Below are 18243 nucleotides of genomic sequence, written 5' to 3' on the forward strand. Positions count from 1 at the left end.
TTTGACGTCTGAGGAAAAGTGAGCTGATGAAAAGGAAGTCATCTTATTCATGGCACTGCAGAAAAAGAAAGCAGCTCACAATATTTAACATATTTAACATCAGATTTAACCAGTCACTTGTTTACTTCTATGATCAAAAACATTCTACTCACCAACACTATGACTGTTTTCATCAAACTTTTTTCTTATTCTGCTATAACAGTGATGGTTCTCCAAAGATGTATAACAACAAAATTCTTGATATGGCTTGTCTGAGTGGACAAGTATATAGCCACAGCAACTATGAAAAAGTATCAGAAATGAACTAGAGAACCTTTGTGCAAGAGTTTCTTAGTAGAAGAGTGTGCACTGGGTTTGGCAGTCTGAGTCAGCACACCTAAAAAGAAATTATTCATTATAAATAGCATTTTTTGTTTGTTTTTTATGCTATGCTTTGAGGAGAGCTATAGAGGAATCTGATTGGCATTAACCAGTACAGCTTGGCACTAATGGGATTCCAGGCATTTGCTAAGCTGCTAATTCACACACATGATTCAATCTAGACCTCTCCCTACCGTAGTGTTATGGTCCTGAATTAGGCATCGTGTTAATATTGTAGCACATAGCTATTTGTGATCCTGGCATCTAACCAGGTATGTTAAACAGGAATGTTCATCAGGGGAGCAGTCACCTGACTGCCTTTTAGCTCTAGGTTGGGGTGATACAAAGAGAAGAGGGGTTGGATGGAAAAGATTTGTCATTTAGTGATTATGCTGATGATGTGAAATGCCCTAGTAAGTGTAATTGCAAATGTGTTGCCTTGACTGACCTCGTAAATATTACTAACTTAATTCATATTTCATTTATACAAAATTAAGCGAGTTAAGAGATGCATTTGCTTGATTTAGTAAAGCCATTGAGTATGCCACAACTGTCAGATTTTACAGTGCAGTACAGTATTTATGACTGAGTGCTGAACAGTATCTTTGTTGTAAAAGAAAGAAACAGGATACAGAATGTTGGCAAAGAAAGAAACCGCCTTTTGAGGATGTGTCGTCACTATACGGATCATAGCATATGCAAAATTTGTGTTTTACTGATTTTTCTGAAAAATTATCGTAAAAACAAATCTGCTTTTATGATCTTTGTCACACCTTCCAGATTACGCAGCACAGTATTTGGGATCAAACATCCGGTATGACAATCCCAGTTTAGAGTGATGTTCTTCACTCACTTTGCTCCTCATCGTTTTCCACCGTGACCAAGTGACTGTAATGCTCTCTGACAAGGCAGGTCGACCCCCACGTCTTAAATGAGGCCCTCTTACTTGTAGGATCTTCTGGTCTGATTGGAGATCTGCCTGCCTGTTATGATCTTATGAGGGTCATGGTTTGGGAAGGGTATGTGTGTGGGGGGGTGTGCGTGTGTGTGTGTGTGATGGAACAAACATGCTCTGAGAAGAAGAAAGCGATAATTGACTAGAGCCCCAAGGGGATTACACAGGGTTTAAGAGCAGAAGAGTATTTCACTCCAGCATGCTCATCAGTACCCTTCAGCAGAGATGGTTCAGACCTGAGCTGAGAGCACACTCACTGAACAAGCCAGTCTTCAGGCTAGGCTGAACTGTATGTGACATTTCTTTGTTTGGCCTGCATGAAGCTGTATTTTAGTGACTTTACAGGGAGAAAAGGCAGAAAAGGGGTACATCTAGATTATCTGAATTTATGACTTCTCTTTGTTTAATTTGTTTACTATAGCAAAGAAAATATCATTATAATTAAATACTATATTTAATTTATTTACTGTAATTAGTTCTCTTTGGCTTTACCCCTCCTTATCCTAATGTGCATCTTGCAGTGATAGGTTTGACTTGTCAGGCATCCCAGCACTGTCCCCTAGTGGTTCCTGTTTCAATTGTTCATGATACCTTTCATAACAATCTTGTCACCCAGGAAACAGAAAAACAGAGCAAAATATTGTTTTGTGAAAATGAAATAAAGTGACTGTAAGGCTAGACAAAATCATAGGCTTCTCCTTGTCAAGCATTAGAGCCACCTGTGTTATATAAAAAACACTACACAGGATAGACGTAGAACAACCTTTTTTTTTTAGTTTGACTCACCACCTCTAAATGGAAACAGTCATCTTTAAGGCTAAAATTGGCAGATTAGCAAGTGTTATAGATAACATGTTTGAGAACAGAATAAAACAAGTCAGCATTATGATGTTGCTTTTCAACCATTTCATCAAGTAAGTGTCAGTCTACACTTAAGCCAAAATGCTAAAAATGCCTCCAACCACAAGCATGAAAAATTACAACATACTAAAATTCATAAATTAAGACTGCATAAACCAGAAATCGTGTATAGAAACTCCTACTCCCCATTACATTTTCAGTACTAGCTTTGTACATGTCTACATCAAAAGCTTATTTCTTTTTGACTTAAAATGAACATGAAATACGACATTGTTGTTATGGGTGTTTTTTTTCTCAGTGATCTGACAGAGATCTGGTTTCTGCCTGCCGGAGAAAATAAATATGGGTAGTAATGACAACAGCATGGCCAGCAATAATATGATGACGAACTTTATTACCTTAGCACCATTCAAACAGTTCAGTGCTCCACACCATTATAGATATAAGAAGTAAAGAGACATATGAGGTAAAATGAATCAGTGAGAAAGAGAATACAGTGCTGTATATGACAAAAGAAGAGACAAGTTACCACGAAAACAAAATAAGACTGAAAAATAGTACTAGAAAATATAAGTATAAAATGAAATAGTAAGACAAAATCAACCAAATTAATCTCTACAAAAAAAAAAAACCCTCAGGGCTTTCAGAATGTGCTGGGTTATTTCCTCTTTGATGCACAGGGTCAGAACTCACTGTTATGCGAGCCTACATCAGTTTCTCTTCCATTCCTTTATGGTTTGCGTGATAAACAGAAAACAATGGCTTCAAATGATTTTAAACTGCATGCGAAGTAGGTGTTGGTGTAAAAAATCCTTAAAAGATGGATAATTATTTCATAAACTCACAGGCAGACCGAAGAGCCTCTATTTATGCATCGGTGCATCTAAAGATTTATGTATTATGTTTTTGATAACTAATAAAAACGAGATGCAGCTGTCATGCCAACCTGAGAGATAAAAATCTCATTAATCAGTGAAAAAAACAGGGTTCCTGGAGAACCTTCAAAAAGAATGGAAGGATTTTATCCTACAAATAGTTTTAAACGACTTCAAAACAAATGAGCTCTGAAGTTTTCTTTCTTTAGTTACGTTCCAAACCACAAATGTCAGAGCTGACAGCTGTGTAATATTTAGCTAAGTCTACATGTTTGTGTTGTCACTGAGCTGAGACATATCAGGAATCATTACACATGAAAATTTGGGCATTAAAAAAGCATGAATAGGAAGAATTATAACAGCATTTCAGTGTCACACGAACTTAACTTTGACACGGTTAACAGAGCATGTCTGAGGTTTTTCAGGGCAGTTCTACCTGAACGCTTTAATGTTTGTAATTCAAACGGATCAACAGAAACCTCCTACCTGAGATGGTATTGAGAGAATTTAGCACTACTTGTACTGTAAGACAGGCTTCTTATAAACCATGAACATAAAGAATAGCCTACAGAAATTTCTGTCACTCATGTTTACAATATCCCTTTTTCCAAATTAAAGGATTCTTTTCAATAGATGATCTCTTCATTTTTAAAAACCTCTATTTTTATCCTCAGTGATTCCCGCAGACATGGAAGGCAATGTATAAGACTGGATCATTTGTTGAAACACCAGACTAATGTATTTGTTCATGACATGAATGAGTGAGGTGTGCTCATTGTTACTCCTCTAGTTTTGAACGAGCATGGCATTTTCGTTGTGTGGGAATTACCTTTGTTACCCTTGACACAGGGAAATACCTTACTGTGGAGAATGTATGTGCAGAGGAGACACATTCATTGTTTCTTATGAGTCATCTAGGAATGCTTTTTCAGACTGTGAATCCACAACTGTTACTAAATCATAATGGCTTGTTGAATTGGCTCACTACAGTCTTACAATGACACTTCAAAATGTTGTTTTTCCACCTTTTCCACAATACTCATCTCAATGATATTCATCACCTATATCATATCATTTATGAATTAGGGTAGTTAACCAGGAAAGCATGTGAGGGGAGACGCAAAAGAAAAACAGAAAAAAACAAACAAAAACTGTTATGTCTCCTTAGAAATATATACGTCCTAATATGTTGTCTCTGATATGTAAAACTTCATAATTTTTTGTTAGAATGTAAGGTGTAGGTATTCGAGGTAAATAATCACCCAGGTACCACTCAGTGTTGATGCAGTTGCCATGACGATGTCACTTAGCAGCAGTGGGCATGCCATGAGGATGCTTCATCACCAGACACACCTCAACACTGGGTGGGCTGTCGTCTTTCATCTGTCCGCAGCCGTCCTCAGGCTTGCTCATTTGCACATCGAAGCGCAAGGCCGAAGACTTCTTCCTCAGCTTTGGGTTCACCTTAAAAAAGGCGTCTTCCCATTGTTTGATCACCTTATCGACATTTTCCATTCTTTTGAAAAGAGATAGGGAACACACAAAGGTGCCAGTTCAGGTCAGCATAGAGAAGTATTGCTGAACCCTCATGACAAATTTGACTTAAAATACAACTTTAAGCCTAAAAGTTATTCATTTGATTCCTAATAATTTTATCATTATGCTTAGAATGAGTGTTTTTGATACCCTCATTTCAAGGCTCAAGAAAATGAATTGGTGTCATTTTTTCCCACTCACAATAGTTTAATAATAATGTTGTAAATTGAAGTGATAGTTAGTAGTGGTAAGCCTATTTAGATAAAGGTGTAGAAGAGTCGTGTGGATTGGTAAGTCACTCACTCTACAGTGCCACAGCCCTCTGTGTTCTCTTGAACCACGTTCCCATCCAGCATCTCCTGAGTTCTCACTGTGGTAAGTTCCCCTTCATTTTTCTCTCCTGGATCTGTGATTCACAAAAGCCAAATATAACAATGTCAGGCTGTGTGTGTGTGTGTGTGTGTGTGTCTGCTTTTGTCACACTCCGAATGAGTGTATTTACTGTAGGCTTCGTCTGTAAGCTGGCTGGATAAAACACATAAAATTAGAGTGAGTAAGCAGTGCAAACAAAAGTTGAGTTGTGATCATTGAGTGCGGCACATGTCTGGGTCTACCTGTGACTGCTTTTGTACAACAAACAAACCGGAGAACTCAGAGTTCCACATACATTTGGTAAATACACCAAATTTGTTAATCTCGAACAGGAACTAGATTGTACCATATGACATATATTATCAGTAATTCAGGCACAGTCAGACTGATAAGTGAAGTTAAATGGAGAGCATGTGTATTAATGTATATAGTGCATGTAGTCATGAGTGTGTGACTCCAGTTATTGTTTTACCTGTAAGAATGACCCGACTGCTCGGCCTCTTCAGACTGAGGTAGTTCCTGTTTATTCTGGTCTCTGTGGAATTAGGCTCCGTGCCAGGCGGATCAGCATACACACCCTGATCCTGCTCTTCTCCAGACCTACCCAGAATCCAGGGTTTAAACACACAAAAAGATGAAAGGATGAATTTCAAAATAACTCGACTAACTTTATATGAAATCATTTCTTCTTCATATAAACTTCTGTCTCCTTATTAAAAACAGACATATTGCATCTCCTTCAACATACTCACTGGTGCATCTAAAAAAATACTATACAGATGTACAACATGATCAAATTACAAAGCCTCAAGAAGTGATACTTTGATGGTATAGAAAGCAAAGTGTGCAGTAAGTATATATGGACAAATATAGAAAAGTATGTACAAATTTAAGACTTATTGTGCACTGGTCCACAATTCCTGGCAGATCTACGGGTATCATGTGTGGTCCTAAGTTTAGTACCATACAGCCAAATGTTCTCATTTAACGTTTTGTTTGACTTTAAGGAGTGTGATTCTGATATAAGTTTCTTATATAATTGTTCAACATTACAGGCTCATTTTTTATGATCATTTTATTTTCTTTGTGACGTGATGTAATTACAGCCTACTTCCTCTTTTAGTGTTTGTTTATCTCTAAACTGTGTTTTAAATCCAGTTGCTAAGAGACAACAGCAAGTAGGAATAGCACAGCAAACCCACATCAATGTTAAGTATTTAACACTGAAACATTGCATAGTTTACTGAACTGTAATATTGCAGTAATGGCATATCAGGCAACTTATATTTTGAGGGGAGCACTATTGTCTCTCTTTATAAAAGCTGTTTATTTTAAACTAGGCTGCAATTAGAATTGCCAATTTGCAGGTGTTTTCAAAGATTAATTTGAATGTTTGAACAGAGGTGATACAAATCTTTGCCGATATCTGTCAAACAGGCAGGTTACAACATTTTATTTGAAAAAAACAAAAACAATCCATCAGTATGACATGACCAATTTTCCACTCAAATGCATCTTTATCCTCTAACCAATTAATGCCTTTGTACTTGTCCATGCACACACCCAGATTAATTGTGCATTCATTCATACTATCCATTGATTTTGTCAGCTATGAAAAATCATATTCGTGTGAAGTAGTTGTATCATACTTTCTTCTGACCACCATCCACGCAAGGGTGACGTCAAAGTGAAATTAATTTCCAAAAACCAAAAACCAATATGCACGTATATTCAGGATTTACACATTCAGATTTTACATATTTTTTTCTCCAGTTTGCCCTGCCTTCATTTCCTTATATGAGAGTATCTGAACATTTTCACACTGCATGTTAATTATGTTTGCACAGTGTGTCTGTGTGTGTTCGCATGGTGTGTCTCTGTGTATTTACACAGCATTAATGTGTGCGTGCATGGGTGTGTGTGTGTGTGTGTGCGTGTGTGTGTGTTTTGGTGTGTTGGTACAGTGTGTCTTGATTTAAGTATGTTTGTATCTGTGTGAGTGTTTGTACTTTCTATGTATGTTTATATATGTGTGTGTGTGTGTTTGCATGATGTGTCTGTATATTTACACAGCATTTATATGTGTGAGCATGTGTGTGTGTATGTGTGTGTGTGTGTGTGTGCGTGTGTGCGTGTGTGTGTGTGTATGTGTGCGTGGGATTGTGTTCACCTAAACTCCTTACTTTTTCTCTTCGCAATCAAGCAGCTTCTTGTAGGTGGCGATCTCTTGCTCCAGCCTCATTTTGGTGTTGAGAAGGTGGGTGTGACTTTGCTGCTGATTGGCCAGGTTCTGTTGTACCTCCCCCAGCTCTGTCTCCAAACGCTGCGCTTTCTGTGCTAGGTCGTGCAGTTGGCTGGAATATTGGCATTCGTTGTGGTGGAGCGTGCTCTGTAGACCTCTCTCCTGCAGGACAAGATTGACAGGGGTACTCAGGCATTGTGGACAGTTAAGCAATATCACACTGTCTGAACCCAGTATGCAACATTAACAAGAGTTTCAGAAAATGACATTTCATGATTCGTTAAAAAACCTTAAAAACTGGCCATAGGACAGTATTGTATCAAAGATTTTATATATTGTGATTAAGACCATACATAGATATCATACAAGATCATACAAGTTGTATTTATATAAATGTACTTATGTGTGTTTTATCAATGTGTATACATATATTTTACAATAGACAATGTGCATGTGTGTCTGTGTGTGTGTGCACGGTTGTGTGCGCATGTGTGTGTGTGTGCATGTGTGTGTGCGTGCGTATTTTTTATTTTTTTTGGGAGGGGGGTGGACCAACCTGAGCGTGCAGTGACTCTATCTCCACCTGTATTTTATGCCATTGTTTCCTGACCTCAACAAGCTCCTCCTGGGCCTCCCTCAGAGCAGTCTGCTCCTGTGTCTGTTCAGCCAGTCCCCCATCCTGTGACACAACATACACATACACACATACACACAGCCACACACACACACACACACACACACATACACACACACACACGTCACTCAGGCAAGTGTATTGAGTAGAGTGGGTTATGTGTAACGTACACTTATACCTGTCACTGTGTACCTGTGAAAGGGCTGCTCCCGTCAGGTTCACTGTATCGCTGGACTGAGCTAGTTCCAGATCTAGACTATGATGTATGGCTGAGTTTGGAGAACTGGGGGCTGGATCATAACCATCACACTGTGTGTTGCTGTGATTGTAATCTCCATATTTGTGGTCCACTCTCTCAGCAGACAACGCTGCTAGGACGTCTTTCTGCTGCTTCAGCAACTCTTCCCATGATGCCTGTTCCCAAGCAGAGCGAGAAGAGTTGATTAGTGTTTTAGGCCATGATACTGAATGGAAGAGAAGATAGAAGAAAGTATGAGAGACTGCTACAGAGGGAGAGCGTGTCTTTGTGTGTGCGTGGGCGTGAGAGGGAGAGAAAAAGAGAGAGAGGGAGAGAGAAAGAGAGGGAGGGAGCGAGAGAAAGAGAAAGCAGGAGCTTATGCGTGAGAGACGGTGAGAAACAGCAGGTCTGGTGGGTGTGATCAGTGTGACCAAGCCACACTTCTTATCATAAGACTCTTGGGATTTGAGGTCATTTGCCGACACAACAGAGTCCAGTGACTCATGTAGAAACACTTCTCATAAATGCTTGCTGGCCCTGCCCGAAATTGTCTGTGTGCCAGCTCTGCACCACTCACTTTCATTTCACTTTTGTTTAAACACTATAAAGGAAGGGGAGGGTGTCTGTACACGGAGAGATTTTGAAACTCACTTGATACTCGTCGTTCATGTGCTGTAAGTCGGTTTCAGCAGCACTCAGCTCTGTCTCCAGCAGAGTGTTAGCCTGATATGTTTCTCTCTTCTTCTCCCTAAGGAGCACCACCTGCTGCTCCAGACTCCTCGTCAACCTCTTCTCTGCCTCCCACCTGTTTATGGGAATATAATACCAGCTTATTAAATATGGTCATACGCTATAGTACTTGAGCCCATTGACCTGGGACTGTTTCGTCATGCTCTATGACTCATGACCGATACAATTTTCAAATAAAGCCTCACATTCTTTCATAAAAAGAGGGAGAAAGAAAGAAAGAGAAGGGGGAAAAAGCTGATTTAAGATGAGATGAATAGGTTAATTGTAACAAGTGTAGCACTCAGATGATGTCACCTCGTCTGAAGTCGGGATGCCTCTGTTTTCATGCTATCTGTATAGAGAGCAAGTCTGGCATTTTCCACCAGCAGCCTGGTAACCTGTCAAAACAAACACAACTGACAACGTCACGCTGACTTACACAACACTGGGAGTGTACACATTATGAATACTGTCTGGAAGTATCACAAAGGCTGAGTGAATTCCACTTGTCTGATGGTTCAGTTTAGATATTACACACCATCGATACGCGTATTTACAGTGAATGTGTTGATACTGAATCAACTGATATGCCTAACAACACAAATACAGTGACAGTTACTGCAAAATACATCAATTTAATAACTTTGTAACATAAAACTACTGATTTCTCTATGTTTTCTGTGTTTCTGTGTTTATTGCATTCCACTCTGGAATGTCATGCCTTTAAGGAGACATCGTAGTGATGGATTTGTCTGCAATAAATTACTAATGAATGTGTTGTATTTTGGAATGTCAAATTACAACAAAATAAAGACAAAGAACTGGGCAAGAATAACTGAAAGAAAAATAAAGAGTAATTATCTCAGCTGAATACAATCAGAAAATTCAAAGTAACTTATCGGATAGGGTTTTTGTTTATTTCCCAGATATTCTTATTGAAAACAACTTAGGAGAAGTCAAATGGAGCAGGACAGCAACAATATTTTCCTCTCATAGCGCCATAGAACCTTTCTACTAAAAAGAGCCGATAGCAAATTCTACATGTGTATAGGTTTTCTTTGGGAATGAAGGGGTGAGGTGTTAGTCAGGAGCGACTGGGTTAGAGATGCTGAAGTATGTCTGGAAGAGATGTGTTTTCAGTGTGCAGTAGAAGAGGTGTTAATGAATAGAGAGTGGGTTAGACATGTTTAAGAATGTTCTCAGGAGCTGATGGAGGAAGATAGGGAGAGTTTCTATGGTTCTCACTTTGATGGGAGAGTCCACCGCTGGGCTGCAAGAAGTAAGAGTCAAGTTCTTGGGAATGAGATCTTAGTAAAGATAGTGATGGACCCAGCAGGTCCTTGGATAAAGCAGTGAAATGGTTGTGTTGGGATGTAATGATGACCCATTACAGGTAGGTCCTATTCTCTTGATAGCATTGTAGGTAAGAACCAGTTGTGGTATAAACAGTGTGGTATAACAGTGCAGTGCAGCAGTGGCATAGCTGTGTGCTATAGCAATGTGGCATAGCAGTGTGGTATAATAGTGGGGTACAGTATTGTGGTATAGCAGTTTGAAGTATATCTTACTGACATGTAAAATTCTACGTGGGCTTGTGCCAGCCTACCTAGCCGACTTAATTACAACCTATAACCCACACACACCCACTCCCACACCCACACCCACACCCCACCGCACCCTACGCTCTCTAAATGCTAGATTATTAGTTGTTCCAAGAATTAAAAAGAGGTCTGTTGACTACCAAGCTTTTTCCTACTGCTCTCCCTTCCTCTGGGATGATCTACCTACAGAAATCCGGGAGGCAGACTCTCTTGATACCTTTAAAACCCAACTAAAGACTTATCTATTTTCTCTAACTTATGGATAATATAATTTTGATTTGACTAGTAGGGACGCTCAGTCTCTGCCTGTCGGCTCTTTTGTCATAGTTTAGTCTAGTTTCTGCCGGTTAAGATGAGAATCTCACAGTTTCTCTCTACTCTCTCTCCCCTTTAATTCCTGTCTCGACCGTGTTGTTCTGTCTAACCAACCCATTCTCCTCTCTTTGTGTAAGTGGTTATTGTCTGTGTGTCGCTGCATAGATGTGGCTCTCATCTTTAGGTCAGCGGCTTGAGTTTGTCCCTGTGCCCTGCTCCTCCTGTACCTTGCACAGCCATTGGCTTTGCTGCATCTATGCGCTACATTCTTTATTTGCTATATTAAGTCCTGATACCCCACTAATGCTCTCCTTTTCCGTCCTCATCTTCTGCATGTGTGTATGTCTCTTATGCTTATGTATGAATATGTCTTGTATGAGTGTGAATGTCTCCCTCCCAGGTGTGGTCATGAGGGGGTCTCCTCGCTCTTTGGTCCTTCTCAAGATTTCTTCCATTTTTACCCTGTTACACCTAAGTTTTCGGGGAGTTTTTCTTGCCCGCTATGAGGAATAAGTTGGGGGTGCCATCCTGTTTTGTTTGTTATGGCCATGTAAAGCCCTTTGAGACTGTAAACAATGATATTGGGCTCTAAATCACTCAGGCCACTCTGCCAGTTCTATCTTCTAAAAGTGCTTTTGATCAAACTGATCAGAACTGTTATAACACTTGAACTGTGTTTGAAATGTCCACTCACTCATTATATAGTGCACTATATAGTGAATCAGCCATCAGCTAATTTGGCTCAACTGTAAAACTACTTTACAACACTATTTAGTGCACTAGAAAATCGGCAAAATGTAGTGTACAGAAGCTGTACCCTACATCGATCGACTCAGACCATCATGCATTGCGGCCTGTGTTGTGAAAGCACAGGCAAGTCTTTACAGACCAATCAGATGCATATGCTCTAGCATTTGTTTATATGACAGAGATAATAATTATGAATATCTGGTGCATATGTATGTAGCAGCATAACATCCAACTTGGGTCCGAAATGTATCAACAGCTGTCTGCCCTTATCCCCTAGTGAGTGTTCTATGTAGCAAACACTATATAGTGAGTGAGTGAGTGAGTGAGTGGACAAGTGGATATTTTGAACACAGCATTGGTCTTGGTCAAAAGGCCAAGAGGCGACAAGTGAAATACATCACATTATGAATACTCATTTAAAGTTCAATCTTTAAACAAATGAAGATTTAAAGTCATCTGATAGTAAATAATAATATTGTCTTTGTAAAGGTAGTATCGCTTGAGTTATTTCCATCCACACAAATCGTGATATTGTAGCCACAGGCTAATTCAGCTAACCTTGCTATCTTGTTGTATTGATGGCTCACATTGTGATGCGTTTCCCTTTCCTGTTTGCCAGTTTGTGGATGGCCATTAATGCTCTTGGATACATCGCTATGACATGCCACTGTTATGGTATGTTTTGTGTGGTGACAATCTTGAGTCATAAACATGTGGTCTAATACTAACTTTGCATCATCGTAGTTATCACAGTGGTACTATAGGTGCACTTGCCCATCTCCATGAGAACAAACAATACTGAGAGTGAGTTGTTTGCAATAAAGCAGTCTCCTATTTTATCACCTAACCCTGCTGGACATTTGGTAAGAACATGTTTTTGGTATTGCTCTGAAACCATGTGGTCCAAAGTCCTCTGCGAGATATCTTGTGACATTTTTATAGTGTACATAATGACTCATGTAAACTGTGCAGTGAAATTCATTTTACAGCAATTTCAAGCGAATTTGCATGGTTGTCTAAATGTCTAAATCTGAGGTAAAGGTAGTAAAAATCGTGTGATGCACTGTAGAAAGATTGTAACGAGCACATAATTTACTGGTAGTGTGCCATATTTAACCCCTATTTCCAGCACTGCACTGACTTCTTTCCTTGCTACTAATAGTGAAAAAATAAAACAGTATTGGTCTTAGATATCATAAGCAACAGTTTAAGCTGAGTTAATAAGGTGTGTGGGTTGAACCTGTATTACATTAACTCTCCAAGGTATCGTGCAATTGTTTTGTTTGCTGGTAACAATTAAGTAATGAAATTCATAAATAATTAAACAATACATCCAAATAAACAAGGTATTAATCTCTGAAATTTGACCTGTGAAATTTGAGATATCTATCTAACAGCATTTCGAATACCCTCTATGAGATTACCGACATTTGGATAATCGCTTTCACATCTCTGAGACTGGAGATAAGTGGCCGTGACAGGGTACAAATGCAGTTCGGTGCAATGGTCGGTCTGTCAGTTCAGATATACACATTTTTGCACCAGTTATTGAGTTTTGTTTCGTGTTGGCCCACTCAGGGTCAAGGATAAGGGTCTTTTTATTAGGGTTATCAGAGGTGTAAAATTTTATGATGTGGAGCTATGAGGCATGTCACCTGTGAATGGAGCTCCTGCATTGTCGTCTCCTGTGCCACACGGTCATGTGGCTGAGGGATGTTCCTCCTCCCCCATTCCAATATCTTTCTCTCCAGTTGCTGATTGGCCTCGTGAAGATGACCCACATGGTCCAGGAAACTTCTGAGTCGCTCATTCAGACCCCTCAGGGCCCACTGTGGGTCCCCCACCATCTCCATGTCCACACAGGTCCACTACAGAGCAACACACAAACACACTTCTCTTAGTTTACCACACCTAATTCTGGAACGTAGTGCTGTTTACTCGGCAAATGTTTACGGGAATATCACTAACCTCAAGAGTGACGTGGCCTTCAAAATCTTGAGCGACAGACTCCAGCCAGACCAAACAACTCCGACATTTTTCCCTGAAGTTTACCGGCAGGTTCTACCTATTGTAAAGAGTAGAGGGTGGCCTGTGAGAGAGATACCATTCACAGGCCAGCGTCAACAGCCACTAAGCGTGCCAGGCGTGAGGCCCATAAAAATATACTGCAGCTGCAGCAGAGCTGAAGGCCACACTGTTTAAATCACGAGTTCCACAGAGTCCATTGTGTTCACTGATCCTGGATTACCCAACAACTCCCCCCAACAAACACACACACACACACACACACACACACACAGACCAACAGATGCACCAATAAACAGTTACATACATTGGTTGTAAACCTTGAAAAGCCAAAGCCAAAGTCCACTTACGTATGATAGACAATACTGAGTACATTTTCAATGAGCTTAGCATTGTCTCCTATACAAAATGCTCTTTCACTTTTTCTCTCTCTCCCTCTCGTTTTTTTTTTTTTGCGTGTGCGTGTGTGTGTGTATGTGTGTGTGTGTGTGTGTGTGTGTGTGTGTGTGTGTGTGTGACTGCACATGTGCATGTGCACACTAAGACAGGGAGAGGTTGAGACATGTTCAGTTATTTTGACAGTTATGCTTAGGGACATGGTGAGAATGTGTATGGAAAAAAAAAGAGGAAAATAGGGAGAGACTTCTTTGTGAATTCACTGCTCATTTCATGGGATTAAAATGAATTCAAATTTCAGTGGAGCCCATTCAGAGACAATTTATATGAAGAATCTTTAAGGGCTAAGTATTTATATAAAACTACAAAACTTATGTTAAGCATAATTGGTACAGGCATCCTGTCACATTGGACTCTGTTGTTGAGTCCGATTCATATTTGATGTTTAATCATAAGAATATTAAGGACACAAATTTCTGCAAAAGAAGAGTAATTTAGTGTATTTTAAAAATTTGTAATTAAATGGTAGTTCAAATGTCATACTGTCATCTAAATGTAAATGTAATAGTGACTTTGCAGAGTTAATCAGTAAGCAGTATCTAATATAAACAGAGGCCAGTGAGTGGGTCAGCAAGGATTTGGTGAGTGGATGCATCACGACTGGCAGGTGAGTGGATAGTTTAGACAATGAATGAGCAACAATTCGGTGATTGGGTAAGAGGAGAATGGTGGATGAGAGAACATTGGTGGGTGGCATTGTAATAACAGGTTTGAGCAAGAGAGGTCGAGTTGGTGGTGTTGTAGTGATTGGGTGTGTGATTATTGGATAAGATGAGTTTTGGAGGCAGGTTATGTGATGACTGAGTGAGTAAGGATTCTGCAATTCAGTGAATTAGTTACTGGGAATTTGCACAAGCAGTGAGGTGAGGAATGAGTGACGGAATGAATGAGTTAACTGGGTGACTGGAAAGTGTGTGGTAGCCATTTCAAGTTATGGCTATGATAACCTGGCGGAAATATCAGGAAAATGGACCTGAAAGTCCTTCGAATTTAAGGAAAAAGAGAGTTTTTTTAGTGAAATGTGAAAACAGGAATATTTGAGCTTATCTGGCCACCATTTCATATTAGGCGTACTGAAGTGGGAAAATTGCCTAAAGCTTTTTTCCATTTGCTCCCATAAATGCCAGGTAAATGCCATGTGAGATGAATCAGATTATTGCAGATGTGAGATGAATCAGGTTACTGCAGACAAAATGTTCTAGTGACTTAAGGCTTAAGAAGGTTTACTGTCAGACATTTGTCAAAAGGTAATGAGTAAAAGGTATGAACATTACCACATCTCACTTTTGCACTAATGGTTTTGTAAAATGTTTCAACAGGACTTCTAAGTAAAAATCTGTTTAACTATATGGATTTAGAAACTGCTGTGGAACCTAGACTATGCTAGGTGCTTCTTGTACCTATATTATGGTGTGTTGGCTTATGGTGATACCTTTACTTGTCTTATGAATATTTAGGAATTAGAAAGCAAGCTTTGCCAAAAGCATGTCAAATACAACAGAGTCATAACATAGGGTGTGGTGCTCGCCACCCTTCTTCTGAGACAAAATGGTATGGAAAAAAAAACAGAATGTTATAGAAATACAAAACAGAATGTTATGGAAAGACAAAACAAAATGTTATGGAAATATGAAACAGCATGTTATGGAAACACAAACAGAATGTTATAGAAATACAAAACAGAATGTTATAGAATACAAAACAGAATGTTATGGAGGTACTAACACATGCTGACAAGATCACCGTACAATGAAATGGTTATCTCAGCCATAGCAACAGGTATTCATGTTCTTTACTGGGTTCAAAGCATGAGATGTTATCATAGAAACAGGGAGATGATGAAAGTATATGCAGTAATCCACAATATTTGCATAAGATGGTGTATGGATTTGTTCACAGGAAATAGAGGATTACATGAAAAGGAGCCACAGCCCATCTGAGTTTTCAAAGGCTTCAAATAAATATTACACACCCCAGACAGGAGTGGAAATTGTTTTGTTTTTTTTAGTGATTTAAGCTTTTTGAGAAAGATTTGTGCACTGTCTTGGTCAGCAAGCAACTCTGAAAACCTCACTGATCCAAAACCTGTCCTTTATAGAGAAAGGATATTTTAACACAGGTCAGCACTGAAAGAACAGACAGTAGAAAGCTCAGAGAAAAAACTGTGTGCTGCCAGTACCCTTGGCAAAGGAACAAAAAGAAACACAGTTGGGTAAACCACAAGGGATGACTAAGGTGATTGCTTGGTGTAGCTGCACAATCAAAAATACTGTTTACACATGTCAGTCACTTTAAGTTGTTTTCAATAAATATATACAATTATTCAATCAGTAAAATAAAATTAATCAAAATAACAATGAAATAAATCAAATCAAATAAATCCAATATCAATTATTTGATGCTGGAAAAACACATTTCACTTTGTTGGACTGCTCTCACTCTGATCTCTCACTCTGATCACACATACAATGTTGTTAAGTAAATTTGCTCATTCAGTCTAAAAATGCTGTAAGCTCAGAGTCTATTTAGATCGAAAGTTGTTTAATCTTAATTAAATGAACTGTAAACACAAGTGTTATTCACCAGTGAGTGTGTGGTGCCCCAGTGACATAAAAAAATTAGCTCAGAAGCAACCTTTTTAGTGACAGTGACAACCAATTCACTGGTAAATACCCAAGCTGTCACAGATCATTTACAGATCAAATGGGAGAACTTCAAAGGGGAAGTCCACCCTTTTTGACTTATGAGCCCATTCTAACAATTAACCTTATAGCATGTCAGTACCTTCGATTTTTAGTCTTCTGTGTTTTTCATCAACAACGGTAAATTTATGCACTCAAAACTTTTTCCATTCAACATGTCATTCATTACTGGAGGCAGCTGTTTCATCATCAGCGGTTCAACGGATCTATTTTTTCAAGGGCAAACGACACATTTTTGACACATCTTTAACTGTCCTTACTCTTCAAGACTGTTGAGGACTTTCTTAATGTTCTCACTTCATCTGCATGGATTGACTCTGTCTCTGATATGGCACAACAATAGCATGTCTCATGTACAAATTCTCTCCATCCTCCTTGCCAAGTGCAAGTTCAAACACTTTCCGCAAATTAAACTGCCATAATCAGAACTGCAAACAATCGTCTACATAATAGTTCGTTATCATTTGCTTTATGACTTGGTTCAGCGTTAGCTGTCACCACGCTGCTCACATCCAGTGTTAAATTTTCGTAAAAATGAGCACGGACATGAGATGTGCTGCATGGACTCAGGTCTTCAGAAGCCATTAGTCTTTAGAGGTTCCAAAATCATTTAAGTTATATATACAGTTCTCACCACTGACACTTTTGATTAGTGCCGCCTGGCTACAAGTATGCAAAACACCTTACAACTATGCAGGGAGAGGCCACTTAAGGAAAGTTATGAGTCACTTGGCAGCCTCCCACTGAGACTGCATAAGAAAAAAATGAGTAAATTCTTCCATTAAGCAACCTACTAATCAATAGTTCCAACATGCCTATTAAAACAACTGTTGATGACTGGATTCAAACAACGACTAGTATCAGTTAGAATCAATCTACAACAAACCCATTGAAGCACTGTTCTCTTCAGGGCTTTTGGGGTAGTTTTAGTTCCAGGAACTGCCCATTCAGTTCACCCATAACTTCAGCTAAACTCATCAACAAAGAGCAGAATGACAGCGATTTACTCTGTCATACTTGTGTGGTATGGTATATTAACAAACTAATTGACAACACTCAGATAAAAGCCACTCCCAAGTTGCAAGCTTGCATTCAACAGACCCAAGGGCAAGCACTGCTTCAAGTTCTCTGTTCATGATTGGAACAGAGCTAATGCACTGAACCCAAGACTCAGGCTCCTTAATATGAGCCACTGAACTCTTTTCCCACAGTTTTAGTATTATTAAGCAAAATGCAGTTTGGGAACACGTCATCATCATTACAGGCCATAAGTAAGGTGTGGCTGAGGCGCCAGCATGTGCAAGCATCAGACTGACGAGCAACTTGGTAAAGGTAGTCAGACCAGCCCACACACACACACACACACACACATAGTATATGAGAAAGGCAGCAAGGTGTCATCAAAATTTCCATGAAGGAAACTCAGAAACAGAACTCACAAACATTTGCCTGTCTCACAGGTTTAGTTCTGTCTAACAACATCTATAAACGATTTTTCCTCTGCCTTTTGTTCTTGTATGTTGTCCAAGAAAACAAACAAATGAACAAACAAACAAACAAGCAAAAATCTATTGCAGTGAAAATGCTTTTTT

General features: G+C 39.2%; 1 protein-coding gene across 1 annotated transcript; it reads right to left on the minus strand.

The window, feature by feature from the left end:
- Positions 1–4353: 4353 nt before the first annotated feature.
- Positions 4354–13503, minus strand: krt222 (keratin 222). Its single transcript, XM_030772184.1, has 12 exons — positions 13477–13503; positions 13124–13336; positions 9118–9200; positions 8725–8878; positions 8028–8249; positions 7758–7880; positions 7140–7363; positions 6609–6639; positions 5712–5719; positions 5432–5559; positions 4891–4993; positions 4354–4567 (listed from the first exon to the last, which is right to left on the minus strand). The coding sequence occupies exons 1-12, from the start codon at positions 13501–13503 to the stop codon at positions 4354–4356; spliced, it is 1530 nt and encodes a 509-aa protein (XP_030628044.1).
- Positions 13504–18243: the final 4740 nt, after the last annotated feature.

This window comes from Chanos chanos, chromosome 4 (genome assembly GCF_902362185.1).
Source record: "Chanos chanos chromosome 4, fChaCha1.1, whole genome shotgun sequence".
Lineage (NCBI taxonomy): Eukaryota > Metazoa > Chordata > Actinopteri > Gonorynchiformes > Chanidae > Chanos > Chanos chanos.

What these genes read in the sequence shown, in the direction of transcription:
- krt222 (XM_030772184.1), bottom strand. Translation starts at nt 13,503, where the DNA reads ATGTCGGAGTTGTTTGGTCTGGCTGGA. An exon ending in TGCAGGAGCTCCATTCACAG is followed by an intron (nt 9,201 to 13,123) that starts GTGACATGCCTC and finishes TTGTTTTGACAG; the next exon opens with GTTACCAGGCTGCTGGTGGA. An exon ending in ACATGAACGACGAGTATCAA is followed by an intron (nt 8,250 to 8,724) that starts GTGAGTTTCAAA and finishes GCTTGGGAACAG; the next exon opens with GCATCATGGGAAGAGTTGCT.